Here is a 23,555-nt window from a genome sequence, read left to right on the forward strand (position 1 = left end):
CAGCACTGACCCTCAGAGAGTGCGGCACTCTCTCAGTACTGACCATCTGACAGTGCGGCACTCCCTCAAGACTGACCCTCTGACAGTGTCGAGCTCCCTCAGTACTGACCCTCTGACAGTGCGGCACTCCCTCAGTACTGACCCACAGTGCGGCGCTCCCTCAGTACTGACGCTCTGACAGTGCGGCGCTCCCTCAGTACTGACCCTCTGACAGTGCGGCGCTCCCTCAGTACTGACCCTCCCACAGTGCGGCGCTCCCTCAGTACTGACCCTCCCACAGTGCGGCGCTCCCTCAGTACTGACCCTCTGACAGTGCGGTGCTCCCTCAGTACTGACCCTCCCACAGTGCGGCGCTCCCTCAGTACTGACCCTCCCACAGTGCGGCACTCCCTCAGTACTGACCCTCTGACAGTGCGGCACTCCCTCAGTACTGACCCTCTGACAGTGCGGCACTCCCTCAGTACTGTCCCTCTGACAGTGCGGCACTCCCTCAGTACTGACCCTCTGACAGTGCGGCACTCCCTCAGTACTGACCCTCTGACAGTGCGGCACTCCCTCAGTACTGACCCTCCCACAGTGCGGCACTCCCTCAGTACTGACCCTCCGACAGTGCGGCACTCCCTCAGTGCTGACCCTCTGACAGTGCGGTACTCCCTCAGTACTGACCCCTCGACAGTGCGGCACTTCCTCAGCACTGACCCTCCCACAGTGCGGCACTCCCTCAGTACTGACACTCTGACAGTGCGGCGCTCCCTCAGTACTGACCCTCCCACAGTGCGGCACTCCCTCAGTACTGACCCTCTGACAGTGCGGCACTCTCTCAGTACTGACCCTCTGACAGTGCGGCACTCCCTCAGTACTGACCCTCTGACAGTGCAGCACTCCCTCAGTACTGACCCCTCGACAGTGCCTCACTCCCTCAGTAATGACCCTCTGACAGTGAAGCACTCCCTCAGTACTGACCCTCCCACAGTGCGCACTCCCTCAGCACTGACCCTCTGACAGTGTGGCGCTCCCTCAGTACTGACCCTCTGACAGGGCGGCGCTCCCTCAGTACTGACCCCCTGACAGTGCCGCGCTCCCTCAATACTGACCCTCTGACAGTGCGGCACTCCCTCAGTACTGACCCTCTCACAGTGCGTTGCACCCTCAGTACTGACCCTCTGACAGGGCGGCGCTCCCTCAGTACTGACCCTCTGCTAGTGCAGCGCTCCCTCAGTACTGACCCGCTGACAGTGCGGCACTCCCTCAGTACTGACCCTCTGACAGTGCGGCACTCCCTCAGTACTGACCCTCTGACAGTGCGGCGCTCCCTCAGTACTGACCCTCTGACAGTGCGGCGCTCCCTCAGTACTGACCCTCTGACTGTGTGGCACTCCCTCAGTACTGACCATCCCACAGTGCGGCACTCCCTCAGTACTGACGCTCTGACAGTGCGGCACTCCCTCAGTACTGACCATCCCACAGTGCGGCACTCCCTCAGTACTGACCCTCTGACAGTGCGGTGCTCCCTCAGTACTGACCCTCTGACAGGGCGGCACTCCCTCAGTACTGACCCTCTGACAGTGCGGCAGTCCCTCAGTACTGACCCTCTGACAGTGCGGCGCTCCCTCAGTACTGACCCTCTGACAGTGCGGCACTCCCTCAGTACTGACCCTCTGACAGTGCGGCGCTCCCTCAGTACTGACCCTCCCACAGTGCGGCACTCCCTCAGTACTGACCCTCCGACAGCGGCAGAGAACACGGACAGGGAACTATGTTGCGCTCGGCCAATCTTCTCTTAACTGTGGGGCAGAAGTTTCAGAAGGAATTTGTGGACTCGACGGAAAATTGGCCCCAGCTCTTCCGGAAGGTTCCCACTTCCGGCTGCAAAGACGGATGGTGCAGCCTGAGCTTGTGGCACAGGCATTTCACAGCAACACTGAACCATAATCATGTTTGTTACTCCTTCCCGGCATGTGGCTGGCTGGGCGTCGAAGTTACTGCCCATACCTATTTGCCCCTTGCGAAGGTGGTGGGTGAGCCGCCATCTTTAACCCGCTGTGTGGTGTAGGTACACCCACCGAGCTGTTAGGGAGTTCCGGGATTCTGACCCCGGCCACAGTGAAGGAACGGCCGATATATTCCCGAGTCGGGATGGCGAGCGGCTCGGAGGGGGGAACTTGCAGGTGGGGGGGTTCCCCGTGTGTCTGCTGCCCCCCCTCGTCCTTCTAGACGGTAGAGGTGGCGGGTTTGGAAGGTGCTGTCGAAGGCGAGTGGCCGCGGTGCGTCTTGTAGACGGTGCACACGGCTGCCGCTGTGCGCCGGGGGGGGGGGGTGGGTGGAGGGAGCGAATGTCGGCGGTTAGCGTGTCGATCGAGCGGGGCTGCTTTGTCCTGGACGGTGTCGAGCTTCTCGAGTGTTGTTGGGAGCCGCGCTCGTCCAGGCGAGTGGAGAGTCTCCCATCGCCCTCCCGACTCGTGTCCTTGTCGATGGCGGGCAGGCTCTGGGGGAGACCGTGGCGGAGGCGGAAGGGAAAGAGTGCCCCCACGGCACAGGCCCGCCCGCGGATCGGTGGGCCCCGATCGCGGGCCAGGCCACCGTGGGGGCGCACCCCCCCCCCCGGGGTGAGCCCGCCGACGCCTCCCATGGTCGAATACCTCGCCAACCCTTTTTACAAATGTACGCGCGTGAGCGCGCGCGCGCGTGCGAGGGAGCGTGTGGGGGCCTGATCGCCCAAAGCCGGCCCAGCCCCCGCAATGTGAGTAAAATCTCCCTGGAGGGTGAGGGGCCGGAACATGGTGGTGGTGGAAAGGTGTGGGGGGGGGGGGGGGGGGGGGCGGGGGGTGGGGATCCACCTCGATGCCGCTCTGTGCACAGCCTCGGTCACTGATGCCTATCCAGGCAAAAGAAAACGATTTGTTGACGTCAGGCGGAGCGATCAGAGAGCGGGAGCCTGAACAGGGAAGCGTTGTAATTGAAGCCTGGGCCCAGCGCACTACTTGAGCATCGTGGGTGTAAGGTGGGTTGACGGTTACGGAGTGCAGAAGGTGGGCAGGGGGGGGGGGGGTTCAGCTGGAGAATGGTCGGAGGCTGAAGGGGGCAAACGCACAGGGGAGGGTTTTAGCAGAGTTATTAGGGGTTGGCACAGGATGGAGGATGCCGTGAGGCTGCCTCCACTCCCATCCTGGACAGCCTAGAACGAGGGGGCCACAGCCTGAGGAAAAGCGACAGGTTTCGAACAGAGAACAAAGAAAAGTACAGCACAGGAACAGGCCCTTCGGCCCTCCAAGCCCGTGCCGACCATGCTGCCCGACTAAACTACAATCTTCTACGCTTCCTGGGTCCGTATCCTTCTATTCCCATCCTATTCATGTATTTGTCAAGATGCCCCTTAAACGTCACTATCGTCCCTGCTTCCACCACCTCCTCCGGCAGCGAGTTCCAGGCACCCACTACCCTCTGTGTAAAAAAAACTTGCCTCGTACATTTCCTCTAAACCTTGCCCCTCTCACCTTAAACCTATGCCCCCTAGTAATTGACCCCTCTACCCTGGGGAAAAAACCTCTGACTATCCACTCTGTCTATGCCCCTCATAATTTTGTAGACCTCTATCAGGTCTCCCCTCAACCTCCTTCGTTCCAGTGAGAACAAACCGAGTTTATTCAACCGCTCCTCATAGCTAATGCCCTCCATACCAGGCGACATTCTGGTAAATCTCTTCTGCACCCTCTCTAAAGCCTCCACATCCTTCTGGTAGTGTGGCGACCAGAATTGAACACTATACTCCAAGTGTGGCCTAACTAATACAGCTGCAACATGACTTGCAAATTTTTATACTCAATGCCCTGGCCAATGAAGGCCAGCATGTCGTATGCCTTCTTGACTACCTTCTCCACCTGTGTTGCCCCTTTCAATGACCTGTGGACCTGTACTCCTAGATCTCTCTGACTGTCAAAACTCTTGAGGGTTCTACCATTCACTGTATATTCCCTACCTGCATTATAGAATCATAGAATTTACAGTGTAGAAGGAGGCCATTTGGCCCATCGAGTCTGCACCGGCTCTTGGAAAGAGCACCCTACCCAAGGCCAACACCTCCACCCTATCCCCATAACCCAGTAACCCCACCCAACACTAAGGGCAATTTTGGACACTAAGGGCAATTTATCATGGCCAAATTGGAGCACTTCCAAATTGGAAACTGGAGCACCCAGAGGAAACCCACGCAGACACGGGGAGAACGTGCAAACTCCGCGCAGACAGTGACCCAAGCCGGGAATCGAACCTGGGACCCTGGAGTTGTGAAGCAATTGTGCTAACCACTGTGCTACCGTGCTGCCCTTATAGTCTGGGGTGAGGATGGATTTCCCCTGCAGAGGTTGGGCCGATCTTCTCACTCTCTCTCTTTGTTGCTCTTGCCCTCCGCCCTTTCCCCGCGCACACTCCAACCCCCGCCCCACCCCCAACCTCCGCCCTTGGACAGTCGTCTACGTCTGCTGCTCCCCCGACACCTTCCGACAGCTGATCCTCAACGCCAGGCGGGAGGGCATGACCGGTGGCGACTACGCCTTCTTCTACGTGGACGTGTTCGGGGAGAGCCTCCGGGGGGCAGGCGGTCGGGCCCCCCTGCTGCCGTGGAGACGGCGGGACCCGGACGACGGGAACGCCAAACAGGCCTACTCGGTAAGGCTGCGTCGTGTACCACTGTCGCTGATTGAGGGGCGGGCGGGTATCGAACCATCCCCAATGAAATAGGCAAGACTTTGAGTCTCAGATTGAAACGTAGGTCTCGGAAATTCCAAGCACTGTGATGAAGTTGTTATATATTATATTTTATATATATATATTATATTTTGTTCTAGTAATGTTAATTAAAACCCTGGGATCAAATACATACAGGCTGTATGTCTGCTAAAATTGTGATTAAGGTGTCTTAAAAGTGAGATAATTTTTGATTCTAACCATCTATTTGTTTACTGTCATGTGGATGTCCCTTTAAGAAATGTTTTTGTCTTATCACATGGCTTCAGTGATGTCATTGTATGGGTGGAGCTGGGCTGTGGCTCTGGGAGTTTTTAATTTCGCTTTGCGTTTGAACGAAGTGTCTCCCTACCTTCATTTTAAAAGCTGGTTTCCAGACGGCTTGATAACTTTAAAGAGAGAATTGCTTTCTGGGAGGAATTCCAACCTGCTGTTTGAGAAGGGGGACAGAACATAGAACATAGAAAAATACAGCACAGAACAGGCCCTTCGGCCCACGATGTTGTGCCGAACCTTTGTCCTAGATTAATCATAGATTATCATTGAATTTACAGTGCAGAAGGAGGCCATTCGGCCCTTTGAGTCTGCACCGGCTCTTGGAAAGAGCACCATACCCAAACTCAACACCTCCACCCAACACCAAGGGCAATTTGGACATTAAGGGCAATTTATCATTGGCCAATTCACCTAACCCGCACATCTTTGGACTGTGGGAGGAAACCGGAGCACCCGGAGGAAACCCACGCAGACACGGGGAGGACGTGCAGACTCCGCACAGACAATGACCCAAGCCGGAATCGAACTTGGGACCATGGAGCTGTGAAGCAATTGCGCTATCCACAATGCTACCGTGCTGCCCTTAAGAACAAATAAATCTACACTATATAATTTTACCGTAATCCATGTACCTATCCAATAGCTGCTCGAAGGTCCCTAATGTTTCCGACTCAACTACTTCCACAGGCAGTGCATTCCATGCCCCCACTACTCTCTGGGTAAAGAACCTACCTCTGATATCCCTCCTATATCTTCCACCTTTCACCTTAAATTTATGTCCCCTTGTAATGGTGTGTTCCACCCGGGGAAAAAGTCTCTGACTGTCTACTCTATCTATTCCCCTGATCATCTTATAAACCTCTATCAAGTCGCCCCTCATCCTTCTCCGCTCTAATGAGAAAAGGCCTAGCACCCTCAACCTTTCCTCGTAAGACCTACTCTCCATTCCAGGCAACATCCTGGTAAATCTTCTTTGCACCTTTTCCAGAGCTTCCACATCCTTCCTAAAATGAGGCGACCAGAACTGTACACAGTACTCCAAATGTGGCCTTACCAAAGTTTTGTACAGCTGCATCATCACCTCACGGCTCTTAAATTCAATCCCTCTGTTAATGAACGCGAGCACACCATAGGCCTTCTTCACAGCTCTATCCACTTGAGTGGCAACTTTCAAAGATGTATGAACATAGACCCCAAGATCTCTCTGCTCCTCTACATTGCCAAGAACTCTACCGTTAACCCTATATTCCGCATTCATATTTGTCCTTCCAAAATGGACAACCTCACACTTTTCAGGGTTAAACTCCATCTGCCACTTCTCAGCCCAGCTCTGCATCCTATCTATGTCTCTTTGCAGCCGACAACAGCCCTCCTTACTATCCACAACTCCACCAATCTTCGTATCGTCTGCAAATTTACTGACCCACCCTTCAACTCCCTCATCCAAGTCATTAATGAAAATCACAAACAGCAGAGGACCCAGAACTGATCCCTGCGGTACGCCACTGGTAACTGGGATCCAGGCTGAATATTTGCCATCCACCACCACTCTCTGACTTCTATCGGTTAGCCAGTTTGTTATCCAACTGGCCAAATTTCCCACTATCCCATGCCTCCTTACTTTCTGCATAAGCCTACCATGGGGAACTTTATCAAATGCCTTACTAAAATCCATGTACACTACATCCACTGCTTTACCTTCATCCACATGCTTGGTCACCTCCTCAAAGAATTCAATAAGATTTGTAAGGCAAGACCTACCCCTCACAAATCCGTGCTGACTATCCCTAATCAAGCAGTGTCTTTCCAGATGCTCAGAAATCCTATCCTTCAGTACCCTTTCCATTACTTTGCCTACCACCGAAGTAAGACTAACTGGCCTGTAATTCCCAGGGTTATCCCTAGTTCCTTTTTTGAACAGGGGCACGACATTCGCCACTCTCCAATCCCCTGGTACCACCCCTGTTGACAGTGAGGACGAAAAGATCATTGCCAACGGCTCTGCAATTTCATCTCTTGCTTCCCATAGAATCCTTGGATATATCCCGTCAGGCCCGGGGGACTTGTCTATCCTCAAGTTTTTCAAAATGCCCAACACATCTTCCTTCCTGACAAGTATTTCCTCGAGCTTACCAATCTGTTTCACACTGTCCTCTCCAACAATATCGCCCCTCTCATTTGTAAATACAGAAGAAAAATACTCATTCAAGGCCTCTCCTATCTCTTCAGACTCAATACACAATCTCCCGCTACTGTCCTTGATCGGACCTACCCTCGCTCTTGTCATTCTCATATTTCTCACATATGTGTAAAAGGCCTTGGGGTTTTCCTTGATCCTACCCGCCAAAGATTGTTCATGCCCTCTCTTAGCTCTCCTAATCCCTTTCTTCAGTTCCCTCCTGGCTATCTTGTATCCCTCCAATGCCCTGTCTGAACCTTGTTTCCTCAGCCTGACATAAGTCACCTTTTTCCTCTTAACAAGACATTCAACCTCTCTTGTCAACCATGGTTCCCTCACTCGACCATCTCTTCCCTGCCTGACAGGGACATACATATCAAGGACACGTAGCACCTGTTCCTTGAACAAGTTCCACATTTCACTTGTGTCCTTCCCTGCCAGCCTATGTTCCCAACTTATGCACTTCAATTCTTGTCTGACAACATCGTATTTACCCTTCCCCCAATTGTAAACCTTGCCCTGTTGCACGTACCTATCCCTCTCCATTACTAAAGTGAAAGTCACAGAATTGTGGTCACTATCTCCAAAATGCTCCCCCACTAACAAATCTATCACTTGCCCTGGTTCATTACCCAGTACTAAATCCAATATTGCCCCTCCTCTGGTCGGACAATCTACATACTGTGTTAGAAAAGCTTCCTGGACACACTGCACAAACACCACCCCATCCAAACTATTTGATCTAAAGAGTTTCCACTCAATATTTGGGAAGTTAAAGTCGCCCATGACTACTACCCTATGACTTCTGCACCTTTCCAAAATCTGTTTCCCAATCTGTTCCTCCACATCTCTGTTACTATTGGGGGGCCTATAGAAAACTCCTAACAAGGTGACTGCTCCTTTCCTATTTCTGACTTCAACCCATACTACCTCAATAGGGTGATACTCCTCGAACTGCCTTTCTGCAGCTGTTATACTATCTCTAATTAATAATGCCACCCCCCCACCTCTTTTACCACCCTCCCTAATCTTATTGAAACATCTATAACCAGGGACCTCCAACAACCATTTCTGCCCCTCTTCTATCCAAGTTTCCGTGATGGCCACCACATCGTAGTCCCAAGTACCGATCCATGCCTTAAGTTCACCCACCTTATTCCTGATGCTTCTTGCGTTGAAGTATACACACTTCAACCCATCTCCGTGCCTGCAAATACTCTCCTTTGTCAGTGTTCCCTTCCCCACTGCCTCATTACATGCTTTGGCGTCCTGAATATTGGCTACCTTAGTTGCTGGACTACAAATCCGGTTCCCATTCCCCTGCCAAATTAGTTTAAACCCTCCCGAAGAGTACTAGCAAACCTCCCTCCCAGGATATTGGTGCCCCTCTGGTTCAGATGCAACCCGTCCTGCTTGTACAGGTCCCACCTTCCCCAGAATGCGCTCCAATTATCCAAATACCTGAAGCCCTCCCTCCTACACCATTCCTGCAGCCACGTGTTCAACTGCACTCTCTCCCTATTCCTAGCCTCGCTATCACGTGGCACCGGCAACAAACCAGAGATGACAACTCTGTCTGTCCTGGCTTTCAACTTCCAGCCTAACTCCCTAAACTTGTTTATTACCTCCACACCCCTTTTCCTACCTATGTCGTTGGTACCAATGTGCACCACGACTTCTGGCTGCTCCCCCTCCCCCTTAAGGATCCTGAAGACACGATCCGAGACATCCCTGGCCCTAGCACCCGGGAGGTAACATACCTTCCGGGAGTCTCGCTCGCGACCACAGAATCTCCTATCTATTCCCCTAACCATTGAATCTCCTACAACTATTGCTTTTCTATTCTCCCCCCTTCCCTTCTGAGCCCCAGAGCCAGACTCAGTGCCAGAGACCTGGCCGCTAGGGCATTCCCCCGGTAGTTCATCCCCCCCAACAGCATCCAAAACGGTATACTTGTTTTGAAGGGGAACGGCCACGAGGGATCCCTGCACTGTCTGCCTGTTTGTTTTTTTCCCCCTGACTGTAACCCAGCTATTCTTGTCCTGTACCTTGGGTGTGGTTACCTCCCTGTAACTCTTCTCAATCACCCCCTCTGCCTCCCGGATGATCCGAAGTTCATCCAGCTTCAGCTCCAGTTCCCTAACACGGTCTTTGAGGAGCTGAAGTTGGGTGCACTTCCCGCAGGTATAGTCAGCGGGGACACCGGTGGTATCCCTCACCACCCACATCCTACAGGAGGAGCATGTAACTGGCCTAGCCTCCATCCCTTCTTACCTTAAAGAATATAGCTGCTGTGTGGACTAACTAGATCTCCGCCCTCCGACTCTGCTCCCAGTCAGCTACACTTCCTGTAAACTCCTGGCTCTCTTCTCACTCTTTGCGGAAATGTCGGAAACAAAATGAAAGGAGCACCTTACTCCCTCCTCACCTAACTCCCTCGGTCACCAAACTCTCACTATCGCACTCAAAAAGCACCAAATTCAGCACTCCCTCGGTCACCAAACTCTCACTATAGCACTCAAATGCACCAAATTCAGCACTCAGTGCAAACACAGTCTGCACTGTAGGGGATCACTTTTATACTGTGAATCTAGCCTCTGAAAAACTGGCCTAATCCAATTAACTAATTAACAAGCTCCAGCTGCAAGTGCCTAGAAGTAGAAGCCTGTTTAAAGCTGATTGAAAATTCACCTTCTTCTAAACCAAACAGCTACTTTTAAGTTAATTAACTAAATAAAAGAAAGACTAAACTTTAGATAAAAATGAAGCCTTATACTCCCTCGGTCACCAAACTCTCACTATCGCACTCAAAAAGCACCAAATTCAGCACTCAGTGCAAAACCTGAGTTTCACAGAGTGTCAATAACAAGTCTTATACCAGTGAGAGTGCCGTGTGCTGGGCCACGCCTTCGAAAAGGGGTTTCTGGTTTTACTTGGATTTTGTTACTGAATTGGAACAGTTAAGGGGGAATTCATTAAGGGTTATACAGAGATTACTGCAGCTGTGTGGGGTATTTATGTTTGTCGTTGATAAAAATTCTTACTGTGTGTGTTTATACAAATGTTAACTAAATTCTTAGAATAACGCTTGTTTATTTTATTAAAAGTACCTAAGAGGTCCGTTGAACACCCGAAGGGAAGACTCTTGAGCTCATCGTAACCAAATTCAACATAAAGGTTGTAGTTCAGGTGGACTCCATAATATACTTTGGAGTTGTTAAACCCTGGCCCGTACCATGACATATAAATGGCTAATGGAATATTATGGGTTTTTTTTTATTTAGAATATCCAATTCTTTTTTTTTTTCCAATTAGCGGGGCAATTTAGCGTGGCCAACCCACCTACCCTGCACATCTTTGGGTTGTGGGGGCGAAACCCACGCAAACACGGGGAGAATGTGCAAACTCCACACGGACAGTGACCCAGAGCCGGGGTCGAACCTGGTACCTCGGCGCCGTGAGGCAACCGCGCTAACCACTTATGTTGACAGGAACGGGATTCCCTGGGGTGTAAATAAGTAACGAGGGAGTGGTGTTTAGTCCCAGCTCAGCAGGTCATGGGACATCTTAGTGGGATACAGGTGATCTGATTGATTCATAGGAGAAGCCAGGTCTGTCCGTAGTTTATTTTTTGGGCAGCGTGGCTGTAGGTTTTGACAAGGCAGAAGGATTTTCAGGTCTTTTCTGAATAGGTCGCACGGAGAACAGCAAGCAACTCTGATTGCTAACTTTATTTATGAGTGGACTTTGAAGTGTATCAGGTTGCTCAATCAGAAAATATATAGTGGCGGGTGTGGAATCATCGAATCTACAGTGCAGAAGGAGGTCATTCGGCCCATCGAGTCAGCACCGATCCTTCTGAAAGAGCACCCTGCCTAGGCCCCCGTCCCCGCCCTATCCCTGTGACCCCATAGGTTGAGTAATCTCGGTTTGTTCTCACTGGATCGTCGGAGGTTGAGGGGCGACCCGATAGAGGTCTACAAAATTATGAGGGGCATAGACAGAGTGGATAGTCAGAGGCTTTTCCCCAGGGTAGAGGGGTCAGTTACGAGGGGGCATAGGTTTAAGGTGCGAGGGGCAAGGTTTGGAGGAGATGGACGAGGCAAGTTTTTTACACAGAGGGTAGTGGGTGCCTGGAACTCGCTACCGGAGGAGGGGGTGGAAGCAGGGACGATAGTGACGTTTACGGGGCATCTTGACAAATACATGAATAGGATGGGAATAGAGGGATACGGACCCAGGAAGTGTAGAAGATTGTAGTTTAGTCGGGCAGCATGGTCGGCACGGGCTTGGAGGGCCGAAGGCCTGTCCCTGTGCTGTACTGGTCTTTGTTCTTTGTCTTTGTTCTTACCCCCGCCCAACGTGCCCAGTTTTGGATTGGATCGAATTGGATAATGCAGACATTCTGTAGATTCAATTTACATCGAATCACGGAGACTCCACAGAGGTGCCAGGTGAACGTATGGGTGAATTTATTTTACAGATTGGCACAGAGGAATTGACAGAGAATTGTGTCGAACCTACAGCAAACAAACAGGCCACTCGGCCCCTCTGCCCCTGTGCTGGATTTCCTGCTCGATACGGGCCCCCCCGAATCCCTTTCAATTTCTCTGCTGTTAAATTGTAATTGATTGATTCTCACTGATCAGGTATCCTCCTATCAGAATGATCTGGGTCTGATGGAGCTGGCTTGCCAAGGGGGTCCTTGCCTTGTAAGACTCTCCCCTTCCTCTCCCGCAGGCAGTGATGGTCATAACGTACAGGGAGCCTGACAACCCTGAATACGGACAGTTCGTGCGGGATCTGAAGCAATGTGCCTCGCGCTACTTCAACTTCACCATCACGGACACCCTGGTGAGCTGCGGTCAGTCCGGGAACTGGGAGCGGTGCTGTGCGGCATGACGCAGGAGTTTGCACTGTCGGCTCAGAGTCAGGAAGGTCGTGGGTTCACGTCCCAAACCGGGGATGGGAGCAAAAAACGCAGGCCGGGGTTTAGTGCAGGACTGAGGGAGTGCCGCGCTGTGGGCGGGTCAGTACTGAGGGAGTGCCGCACTGTGGGAGGGTCAGTACTGAGGGAGTGCCGCACTGTCGGAGGGTCAGTACTGAGGGAGCGCCGCACTGTCAGAGGGTCAGTACTGAGGGAGTGCCGCACTGTGGGAGGGTCAGTACTGAGGGAGTGCCGCACTGTCAGAGGGTCAGTACTGAGGGAGTGCCGCACTGTCGGAGGGTCAGTACTGAGGGAGTGCCGCACTGTGGGAGGGTCAGTACTGAGGGAGTGCCGCACTGTCAGAGGGTCAGTACTGAGGGAGCGCCGCACTGTCAGAGGGTCAGTACTGAGGGAGTGCCGCACTGTGGGAGGGTCAGTACTGAGGGAGCGCCGCACTGTCAGAGGGTCAGTACTGAGGGAGCGCCGCACTGTCAGAGGGTCAGTACTGAGGGAGTGCCGCACTGTGGGAGGGTCAGTACTGAGGGAGTGCCGCACTGTCAGAGGGTCAGTACTGAGGGAGCGCCGCACTGTCAGAGGGTCAGTACTGAGGGAGTGCCGCACTGTGGGAGGGTCAGTACTGAGGGAGCGCCGCACTGTCAGAGGGTCAGTACTGAGGGAGTGCCGCACTGTGGGAGGGTCAGTACTGAGGGAGTGCCGCACTGTCAGAGGGTCAGTACTGAGGGAGCGCTGCACTGTCAGAGGGTCAGTACTGAGGGAGTGCCGCACTGTCGGTGGGTCAGTACTGAGGGAGTGCCGCACTGTCAGAGGGTCAGTACTGAGGGAGTGCCGCACTGTCGGTGGGTCAGTACTGAGGGAGTGCCACACTGTCAGAGGGTCAGTACTGAGGGAGCGCCGCACTGTCAGAGGGTCAGTACTGAGGGAGCGCCGCACTGTCAGAGGGTCAGTACTGAGGGAGTGCCGCACTGTCGGAGGGTCAGTACTGAGGGAGCGCTGCACTGTCAGAGGGTCAGTACTGAGGGAGCACCGCACTGTCAGAGGGTCAGCACTGAGGGAGTGCCGAACTGTCAGAGGGTCAGTACTGAGGGAGTGCTGCACTGTCAGAGGGTCAGTACTGAGGGAGTGCCACACTGTCAGAGGGTCAGTACTGAGGGAGCGCCGCGCTGTCGGAGGGTCAGTACTGAGGGAGTGCCGCACTGTCAGAGGGTCAGTACTGAGGGAGTGCCGCACTGTCGGAGGGTCAGTACTGAGGGAGCGCTGCACTGTCAGAGGGTCAGTACTGAGGGAGCACCGCACTGTCAGAGGGTCAGCACTGAGGGAGTGCCGAACTGTCAGAGGGTCAGTACTGAGGGAGTGCTGCACTGTCAGAGGGTCAGTACTGAGGGAGTGCCGCACTGTCAGAGGGTCAGTACTCAGGGAGCGCCGCACTGTCAGAGGGTCAGTACTGAGGGAGTGCTGCACTGTGGAAGGGTCAGTACTGAGGGAGCCGCACTGTCAGAGGGTCAGTACTGAGGGAGTGCCGCACTGTCAGAGGGTCAGTACTGAGGGAGTGCCGCACTGTCAGAGGGCCAGTACTGAGAGAGCACCACACTGTCAGAGGGTCAGTACTGAGGGAGCCGCACTGTCAGAGGGGCAGTACTGAGGGAGCTCCGCACTGTCAGAGGGTCAGTACTGAGAGAGCACCACACTGTCAGAGGGTCAGTACTGAGGGAGTGCTGCATTATCACAGGGTCAGTACGGAGGGAGCGTCGCACTGTCAGAGGGTCAGTACTGAGGGAGTGCCGCACTGTCAGAGGGTCAGTACTGAGGGAGTGCCGCACTGTCAGAGGGTCAGTACTGAGGGAGTGCCGCACTGTGGGAGGGTCAGTACTGAGGGAGCGCCGCACTGTCAGAGGGTCAGTACTGAGGGAGTGCTGCACTGTGGGAGGGTCAGTACTGAGGGAGCGCCGCACTGTCAGAGGGTCAGTACTGAGGGAGCGCCGCACTGTCAGAGGGTCAGTACTGAGGGAGCGCCGCACTGTCAGAGGGTCAGTACTGAGGAAGTGCCGCACTGTTGGAGGGTCAGTACTGAGGGAGTGCTGCACTGTCAGAGGGTCAGTACTGAGGGAGCGCCGCACTGTCAGAGGGTCAGTACTGAGGGAGTGCCGCACTGTTGGAGGGTCAGCGCTGAGGGAGTGCCGCACTGTCAGAGGGTCAGTACTGAGGGAGTGCCGCACTGTCAGAGGGTCAGTACTGAGGGAGCGCCGCACTGTCAGAGGGTCAGTACTGAGGGAGTGCCGCACTGTTGGAGGGTCAGCGCTGAGGGAGTGCCGCACTGTCAGAGGGTCAGTACTGAGGGAGTGCCGCACTGTCAGAGGGTCAGTACTGAGGGAGTGCCGCACTGTTGGAGGGTCAGCGCTGAGGGAGTGCCGCACTGTCAGAGGGTCAGTACTGAGGTAGTGCTGCACTGTCAGAGGGTCAGTACTGAGGGAGTGCCGCACTGTTGGAGGGTCAGCGCTGAGGGAGCGCCGCACTGTCAGAGGGTCAGTACTGAGGGAGTGCCGCACTGTTGGAGGGTCAGCGCTGAGGGAGCGCCACATTCTATGACCATAAGACATAAGGCTCTGGTCAGACCCCATTTGGAGTATTGTGAGCAGTTCTGGGCCCCGTATCTAAGGAAGGATGTGCTGGCCTTGGAAAGGGTCCAGAGGAGGTTCACAAGAAAGATCCCTGGAACGAAGAGCTTGTCGCATGAGGAGCGGTTGAGAACTCTGGGTCTGTAGGACACAGGAGCAGAATTAGGCCATTCGGCCCATCGAGTCTGCTCCGCCATTCAATCATGGCTGATGTTTTCTCATCCCCCATTCTCCTGCCTTCTCCCCATAACCCCTGATCCCCTCATTAATCAGGAACCTATCTATCTCTGTCTTTTTAAAAAATACATTTAGAGTACCCAATTCCTTTTTCTTCAATTTAGCGTGGCCAATCCACATACCGTGCTGTCTGGGGTTGTGGGGGTGAGACCCACGCAGACACGGGGAGAACGTGCAAACGCTACACGGACTGTGACCCGGGGCCGGGATCGAACCCGGGTCCTCGGCGCCGTGAGGCAGCAGTGCTAATCACTGCGCCAACGTGCCGCCAATCTGTCTCTGTCTTAAAGACACTCGGTGATTTGGCCTCCACAGCCTTCTGCGGCAAAGAGTTCCACAGATTCACCACCCTCTGGCTGAAGAAATTCCTCCTCATCTCTGTGTTAAAGGATCGTCCCTTTAGTCTGAGATTGAGTCCTCTGCTTCTAGTCTCTCCTACAAGTGGAAACATCCTCTCCACGTCCACTCTATCCAGGCCTCGCATGATGCACAATCAGTGACCACGAAAGCGAGGTTGTAGTCCAACTGAAGGCTTTAATAAGCTAGATGTTTCCCCCAGCAGCTCAGGTACAGAATGAGGGCTGCTGGGGCGGCACGGGTTCTTATACCCCGCCTAGCAGGGCGGAGCTACCATACATCCTAACCAATAGAAAGCAGACAGTTTCCACCAATGGTGCTCCAGCCTATCAGGTACTGTAATACCTATAATACCACATTCACCCCCTTTTAAGAAAGAGTCCGGCGGGGGTGGTGGCCAGAAACTACAAAACATAACAACGTGGTATAATTAGTGATGGAGGTACCGTAATACCTCCGTACAGTGTTTAGTAACTATTTACAGATCTGGTAGCTATGTACATTTAGTGGTTTATATTTACAGATTATAGTTAAAATGAAGCAATCAGTCGATCGGGGGCCCTGGTCGTCCTCTGCGATCGTCGGAGCCTCGGTGGTGACTCCGGTGGAGGCTCGGGCGTCTGTGACTCCGGGAGCATGGCTTCGATCTCCATGGCAGCTTCGGCACCCCTAGACGGCGCTGGTGGGGAAAACGGCTGACCTGGGAAGGGAGCGCCTGCGGAGGGCGTCGGTGGGTGGGGGGGGGGCCTAGACGGGGCCGGCGGGAGGCCCGATCCTCCTGTAAGGTGCCCCGGTGGAGGGGAGGGTGGGACTGGTGGCTGGGATGTGCGTGGGGTTCCGGCGGGTGCCAGGTCCCGTAGGGAGACCGTATCTTGTCGGCCGTCGGGGTACGCCACGTAGGCGTACTGGGGGTTAGCCTGGAGCAGATGGACACGCTCGACCAACGGGTCCGACTTGTGCGCCCGCACGTGTTTTCGGAGCAGGATGGGTCCGGGTGCTGCCAGCCAGGTCGGGAGCGAGGTCCCAGAGGAGGACGTCCTGGGGAAGACAAGGAGACGTTCGTGAGGTGTCTGATTGGTGGTCGTACAGAGTAGTGACCGGATGGAGTGGAGGGCATCCGGGAGGACTTCCTGCCAGCGGGAGACTGGGAGATTCCTGGACCGTAGGGCCAGTAGGACGGTCTTCCAGACCGTTCCGTTCTCCGTCTCTACCTGTCCATAACCCCGGGGGTTGTAACTGGTCGTCCTGCTCGAGGCGATGCCCTTGCTGAGCAGGAATTGACGCAGTTCGTCGCTCATAAAGGAGGACCCCCTATCACTGTGTATGTAAGCGGGGAACCCGGACAGTGCAAAGATGCTATGGAGGGCCTTGATGACTGTTGTTGCGGCCATGTCGGGGCAGGGGATGGCGAATGGGAACCGGGAGTACTCATCAATCACGTTCAGGAAGTACGTGTTGCGGTGGGTGGTGGGGAGGGGGCCTTTGAAGTCCATGCTGAGGCGTTCAAAGGGACAGGAAGCCTTTATCAGGTGCGCCCTCTCTGGCCGGTAGAAGTGCGGTTTGCACTCCGCGCAGATTTGGCAGTCCCTGGTGACTGTCCTGACCTCCTCGATGGAGTAAGGCAGGTTGAGGGTCTTGCCAAAATGATAAAAGCGAGTGACCCCCGGGTGGCAGAGGACCTCGTGGAGGGCTCGGAGCCGGTCCACTTGTGCGGTGGCACAAGTGCCGTGGGACAGGGCGTCAGGAGGCTCGTTTAGCTTCCCGGGACGATACAAGATCTCGTAGTTGTAGGTGGAGAGTTCGATCCTCCACCGCAAGATCTTGTCGTGTTTTATCTTGCCCCGCTGTGCATTATTGAACATGAAGGCAACCGACCGTTGCTCAGTGAGGAGAGTGAATCTCCTGCCGGTCAGGTAATGCCTCCAATGTCGCACAGCTTCTACTATGGCCTGGGTCTCCTTTTCGACTGAGGAGTGGCGAATTTCGGAAGCATGGAGGGTACGTGAGAAGAAGGCCACGGGCCTGCCCGCTTGGTTGAGACTGGCCGCTAGAGCTACGTCGGCCGCATCGCTCTCGACCGGGAAGGGGAGGGACTCGTCGATGGTGCGCATCGTGGCCTTTGCAATGTCTGCTTTGATGCGGCTGAAGGCCTGGCGGGCCTCTATCGACAGGGGAAAAGCTGTGGATTGGATCAGGGGATGGGCCTTGTCTGCATAGTTGGGGACCCACTGGGCGTAGTAGCTGAAAAACCCTAGGCAGCGCTTCAGGGCCTTGGGGCAGTGGGGGAGGGGGAACTCCTTAAAGCGTTCAGGGTCGGGGCCTATAACTCCATTTCGCACTACGTAGTCGAGGATGGCTAGGCGGTCGGTGCTAAACACGCATTTATCCTTGTTGTATGTAAGGTTAAGGATCTTTGCGGTCTGGAGGAATTTTCGGAGGTTGGTGTCGTGGTCCTGCTGGTCGTGGCCGCAGATGGTGACATTATCGAGATACGGGAATGTTGCCCGTAAACCGTACCGGTCAACCATTCGGTCCATCTCGCGCTGGAAGACCGACACCGAAGGGAACCTTTAAGAAGTGATAGAGCCGCCCGTCTGCCTCGAAGGCAGTGTATTTGCGGTCACTAGTGCGGATGGGGAGCTGGTGGTAGGCGGACTTGAGATCCACCGTGGAGAAGACCTTATAATGCGCGATCCTGTTTACCAGGTCGGATATGCGGGGGAGAGGGTACGCGTCCAGCTGCGTAAACCTGTTGATGGTCTGACTAGTCGATGACCATCCTATGCTTCTCCCCGGTCTTTACCACCACTACTTGAGCTCTCCAGGGGCTGTTACTGGCTTCAATGACCCCTTCCCTCAGTAGCCTTTGGACCTCTGACCCAATAAAGATCCGGTCCTGGGCACTGTACCGTCTGCTCCTGGTGGCGACGGGTTTGCAATCCAGGGTGAGGTTCGCAAACAGGGGAGGCGGGTCGACCTTAAGCGTCGCGAGACCACAGACAGTAAGGGGGGGGTATAGGGCCGCCAAATTTGAAGGTTAGACTTTGAAGGTTACACTGGAAGTCTAAACCCAGGAGTGTAGCCGCGCAGAGGTGGGGAAGGACGTAGAGACGGAACTTTTTGAACTCCCTTCCCTGGACTGTGAGCTTTGCTACACAAAATCCCTTTATCTCCACTGAGTGGGAACCGGAGGCCAGGGAGATTTTTATTAACGGGGTGGATGAGGAGAGAACAGCGCCTTACCGTGTTAGGGTGTATGAAGCTCTCCGTGCTCCCAGAATCGATTAGGCAGGACGTCTCGTGCCTGTTGATGAACACGGTCGTCGTAGCGGTTGAGAGTGTTCGAGGCCGGGACTGATCCAGGGTCACTGAGGCTAATCGCAGCAGTTGAGAGTTCTTTTCGGGCAGTGCGTGGTCAGCCGAGCTGGGGTCCTGGGGGTTCATCCAAGATGGCGTCTCCCATTGGTCGCACATGGCTGGGGTCACTAAATGGCGGCGCCCCTCCCTCCAACATGGCGTCCGCGGAACAAGATGGCGGCGCCCGGGGTCCGCACGTGGCCCTGGAATATGGAGGTGGCGGCGACCGCTGGCCGCACGGGGACCGTGGAGAAGTTTGTGGTTGCGGTCCGCATTCGCCGCCGGAGACCGCGGCCACCGCTCGGGCCTGACATACCCCCACGAAATGGCCCTTTTTGCCGCATCCCCTGCAGGTGGATGCGCGGGCCGGGCAGCGCTGGCGGGGGTGCTTGGCCTGCCCGCAAAATTAGCAGCGGAGCCCCCCGGGGTTGCCAGGCCGCCTTGCAGCGCAGGCCTGCGGGGGAACGGGGGGAGTCTCGGGGTCGGCCACGGCGGGGTTCCACGCTGCCCAGGGGGCTGCCGCGCGGTCGGGAACGTAAGCACGGGCGCTGCTGGAGGCCACGTCCAGGCAGCCTGGAAGGGCCCGTGCCTCCCTGAGACCCAGGGTGTCTTTTTCTAACAGTCGCTGGCGGACTTGTGAGGATAGCATACCTGCCACGAAAGCGTCCCGGACTAAGAGTTCCGTGTGTTCGCTCGCCGAAACGTGCGGGCAGCCGCAGTTTATTCCCAACACCAGGAGTGCACGGTAGAATTCCTCCAGCGATTCCCCAAGGGTTTGTCGCCTTGTTGCAAGCAGGTGCTGGGCGTAGACCTGGTTTACCGGGCGAATATAGTGTCCTTTTAGCAGCTCTATTGCTGCATCGAAGTCTTCCGCTTCCTGTATGAGGGTGTAGATCTGCGGGCTCACCCTTGAGTGCAGGACGTGCAGTTTCTGCTCTCCCGTGGGTGCGCTTTCGGCCGTCTCGAGATACCCTTTAAAACACGCCAGCCAGTGCTGAAAGGTTGCCGCTGAGTTCGCTGCGTGGGGGCTGAGTTGCAGACACTCCGGCTTGATTCGGAGCTCCATCCTGTCTTCTTAAAATTCTAGCTTATTAAATTGATGCACGATCAATGACCACTAAAGCGAGGTTGTAGTCCAACTGAAGGCTTTAATAAGCGAGATGTTTCCCCCAGCAGCTCAGGTACAGAATGAAGGCTGCTGGGGTGGCACGGGCTCTTATACCCCGCCTAGCAGGGCGGAGCTATCATACATTCTAACCAATAGAAAGCATACAGTTTCCACCAATGGGGCTCCAGCCTATCAGCTACCGTAATACCTATAATACCACATCGCAGTTTCTAGTAAGTTTCAATAAGATCCCCCCTCATCCTTCTAAACTCCGACGAGTACAGACCCAGAGTCCTCAACCGTTCCTCGCACGACAAGCTCTTCATTCCAGGGATCGTTCTTGTGAACCTCCTCTGGACCCTTTCCAAGGCCAGCACATCCTTCCTTAGATACGGGGCCCAAAACTGCTCACAATACTCCAAATGGGGTCTGACCAGAGCTTATACAGCCTCAGAAGTACATCCCTGGTCTTGTATTCTAGCCCTCTCGACATGAATGTTAATATTGCATTTGCCTTCTTAACTGCCGACTGAACTTGCACGTTAACCTTGCGAGAATCTTGAACACAGACTCCCAAGTCCCTTTGTGCTTTAGATTTCTGAAGCCTTTCCCCATTTAGAAAATAGTCTATGCCTCTATTATTCCTACCAAAGTGCATAACCTCACACCTTTCCATATTGCATTCCATCTGCCACTTCATTGCCCACTCTCCGAGCCTGTCCAAGTCCTTCTGCAGCCCCCCTGCTTCCTCAATACTACCCGTCCCTCTACAGATCTTTGTATCATTTGCAAACTTAGCAACAGTGCCTTCCAGATCATTAATGTATATTGTGAAAAGTTGTGGTCCCAGCACAGACCCCTGAGGCACACCACTAGTCACCGGCTGCCATCCTGAAAAAGACCCCTTTACCCCCACTCTCTGCCTTCTGCCAGTCAGCCAATCCTCTATCCATGCCAGGATCTTACCCTGAACACCATGGGCTCTTAACTTATTCAACTTATATGGCACCTTGTCAAAGGCCTTCTGGAAATCTAAATAAATCACGTCCACTGATTCTCCTTTGTCTCACTTCCTTCTAACCTCCTCAAAGAACTCTAACAGATTTGTCAGACACGACCTCCCCTTGACGAAGCCGTGCTGACTCAGTCCTATTTTACCAAGCACTTCGCAATCTCATCTTTAATAACGGACTCTAAAATTTTGCCAGTGACCAAAGTCAGGCTAACCGGCCTATAATTTCCCGTCTTCTGCCTCCCTCCCTTCTTAACCAGCGGTGTCACCTTAGCCACTTTCCAGTCCTCTGGGACCCTTCCTGCCTCCAGTGATTCCTGAAAGATCATCACCAATGCCTCCGCAATTTCCTCAGCTATCTCTTTTAGAACCCTGGGGTGTAGTCCATCCGGTCCAGGTGACTTATCCACCTTCAGACCTTACAGTTTCCCCAGAACCTTCTCCTTAGTAATGGTCACTGTCATGATATTCAGGTGAACATCACAGCACATATATACACACATAATGATGGACAGATCAACGGACCAATCAACACACACAACACGACAGCCAATCACGGACAAGAGCATACACAGTACAAAACAGGGAACACGACACTTCCTGGGCACTCGAGCAGGAGAGGGCTCAGGGCACAGACCTCATTGCCAGCCACTCAGACAGTCACCATGTGCTGAGTACCAGAGTTTACTATGTTTATAGTTCAATGAAATAAAACTGCGTTGTACCATTCGCAACCGTGTTGGTCCGTCTGTGTATCAGACTACCCAACACTTCATGGTACCAGGAGTGATTTGACACCTACCCACAAATCTGCCATCCTGCGCCATGGACACCGTCAACACACCGCAGCCGCTGCAAGTCGCTGGGAACCTCGGCGTTAATTGGTAGCTGTTCAAGTTGCGCTTCCAGCTCTTTCTGGAAGCCAACGAAAGGGAGAGCGCCTCGGACACCAGAAAGATCGCCATCCTCCTCACCACCGCAGGGCAGCACACCATCCATGTCTACAACTCCCTGGTGTGCGTGGAGGGCGAGGACAAATCCAAATACGAGACGGTCCTTCTCAAGCTCGACCAACACTTCAACGTCGAGGTCAACGAGAGCTTCGAGAGGTATCTCTTCCAGCAGCGCCTGCAGGGTAAGGATGAGCTCTTTCAGCCATTCCTTACCCATCTCCGCATCCTCGCGCAGTCCTGCGGTTACGACACCACCTCAGACTCCATGATTCGGGACCAGATCGTTTTTGGGGTCGCCTCGGGCGCCCTACGCCAGCTGGTCCTAAAAATAAAAGGCCTAACCTTAGCCTCCGCCATCGAAGCCCGTGTCCTGCACGAAAACGCGACTAGACGCTACGCCCAATTTCAGGCGACCGAATCGGCGCGGCGGGGGGGTCCTGCGCGGCCGGATCGGCGAGCCAGGTGCCCCACGAGGCCGAACGGGTCCAGGCGATCGGGTTCCTCCCGGCCCGGATGACATCGGCCGTTTCGCGCGCTTTTCGAGGCCTCCCGCGCTTGTCCGCGCCAAAACCTACGGCAACACTGAGGGACGTGATGCGCAGGCGCGCTCGACGCAAGACCGAACTGCGCATGCGCAGTGGCGCAACGAACGTCATGACGTCACGACGTGCGGCAACTGTGGAGCTGCACATTTAAAAGGGCAATGTCCCGCAAGAACCCGACAATGCCTACGCTGTGGCAAGGTGGGCCACTACGCTGCCTACTGTCGAGCAGCTCAGCCTGCCAATCTTCCACAACTCCGACAACCTCGCAGGGACGTGCGGACCATTCAGCCTCCCCATTACGAATCGTGCCCAGATGACATCCAGACCGGTGACACAGATTCCGTGTTGCGGTCATTGATGGGAACCGGGTTAACACGGTCAATCCGGGTGATGAATGGTGTGCCACCCTGACGGTCAACCGATCGCCAATAACTTTCCGCCTGGACACTGGCGCCTCCGCCAACCTCATAGCATGGTCCGCCTTCTACGCCATGAAGGTCAGACCACCAATTCGGCCGTCCCGGTGCAGGATGGTCGACTACAACGGGAACGTTATCCCGGCTATGGGATCCTGCCAGCTCCAGGTGACACACAACACACACACGGCCACACTCTCGTTCGAGATAGTCGGCTCATCGAAGGACTCCCTGCTGGGCGCACAGGCATGCAAGGTTCTCCACCTCGTGCAACGAGTACACTCGCTCTCTCCAGACGGCACGTCTGACTTCCCGGATGCAGAGTTCTCCGCACAGCTCCAATCGCTCCTCGCCCACAACCAGGAGGCATTCGAGGGCATGGGAACACTGCCATACACCTACAGAATTCGGCTCAAACCGGACGCCACCCCGGTCATTCACGCACCTCGCAGGGTCCCTGCGCCACTCAAAGACCGCCTCAAGCTGCAGCTGCAGGATCTCCAGGACCAAGGGGTCCTATCCAGGGTCACGGAGCCCACGCCATGGGTCAGCTCCATGGTGTGGGTCAAGAAGCCCTCCGGCGAGCTCCGGATCTGTATTGACCCCAAAGACCTCAACAACAACATAATGTGGGAACATTACCCCATACCCAAACGGGAAGAGATCACGAGCGAAATGGCCCAGGCGAAAATATTTACCAAACTGGATGCCCCTAAGGGCTTTTGGCAGATCCAACTGGATCCGTCCAGCCGAAAGCTGCGCACCTTCAACACCCCTTTCGGCAGGTTCTGCTACAACCGAATGCCATTTGG

The 23,555-nt window shown here is 54.5% G+C and overlaps 1 protein-coding gene across 1 annotated transcript in view; it reads left to right on the forward strand.

The window, feature by feature from the left end:
- LOC140402973 (atrial natriuretic peptide receptor 1-like) overlaps nt 1-23,555 on the forward strand; it is a 107,014-nt gene that overhangs the window by 15,849 nt on the left and 67,610 nt on the right. Inside the window, exons 2-3 of the mRNA XM_072490624.1 lie at nt 4,466-4,665; nt 11,939-12,052. Coding sequence (XP_072346725.1) covers nt 4,466-4,665; nt 11,939-12,052 — 314 coding nt within the window. The remainder of the gene's footprint in view (nt 1-4,465; nt 4,666-11,938; nt 12,053-23,555) is intronic.

The sequence above is a fragment of the Scyliorhinus torazame genome, chromosome 26, assembly GCF_047496885.1.
Source record: "Scyliorhinus torazame isolate Kashiwa2021f chromosome 26, sScyTor2.1, whole genome shotgun sequence".
Classification (NCBI taxonomy): Eukaryota; Metazoa; Chordata; class Chondrichthyes; order Carcharhiniformes; family Scyliorhinidae; genus Scyliorhinus; species Scyliorhinus torazame.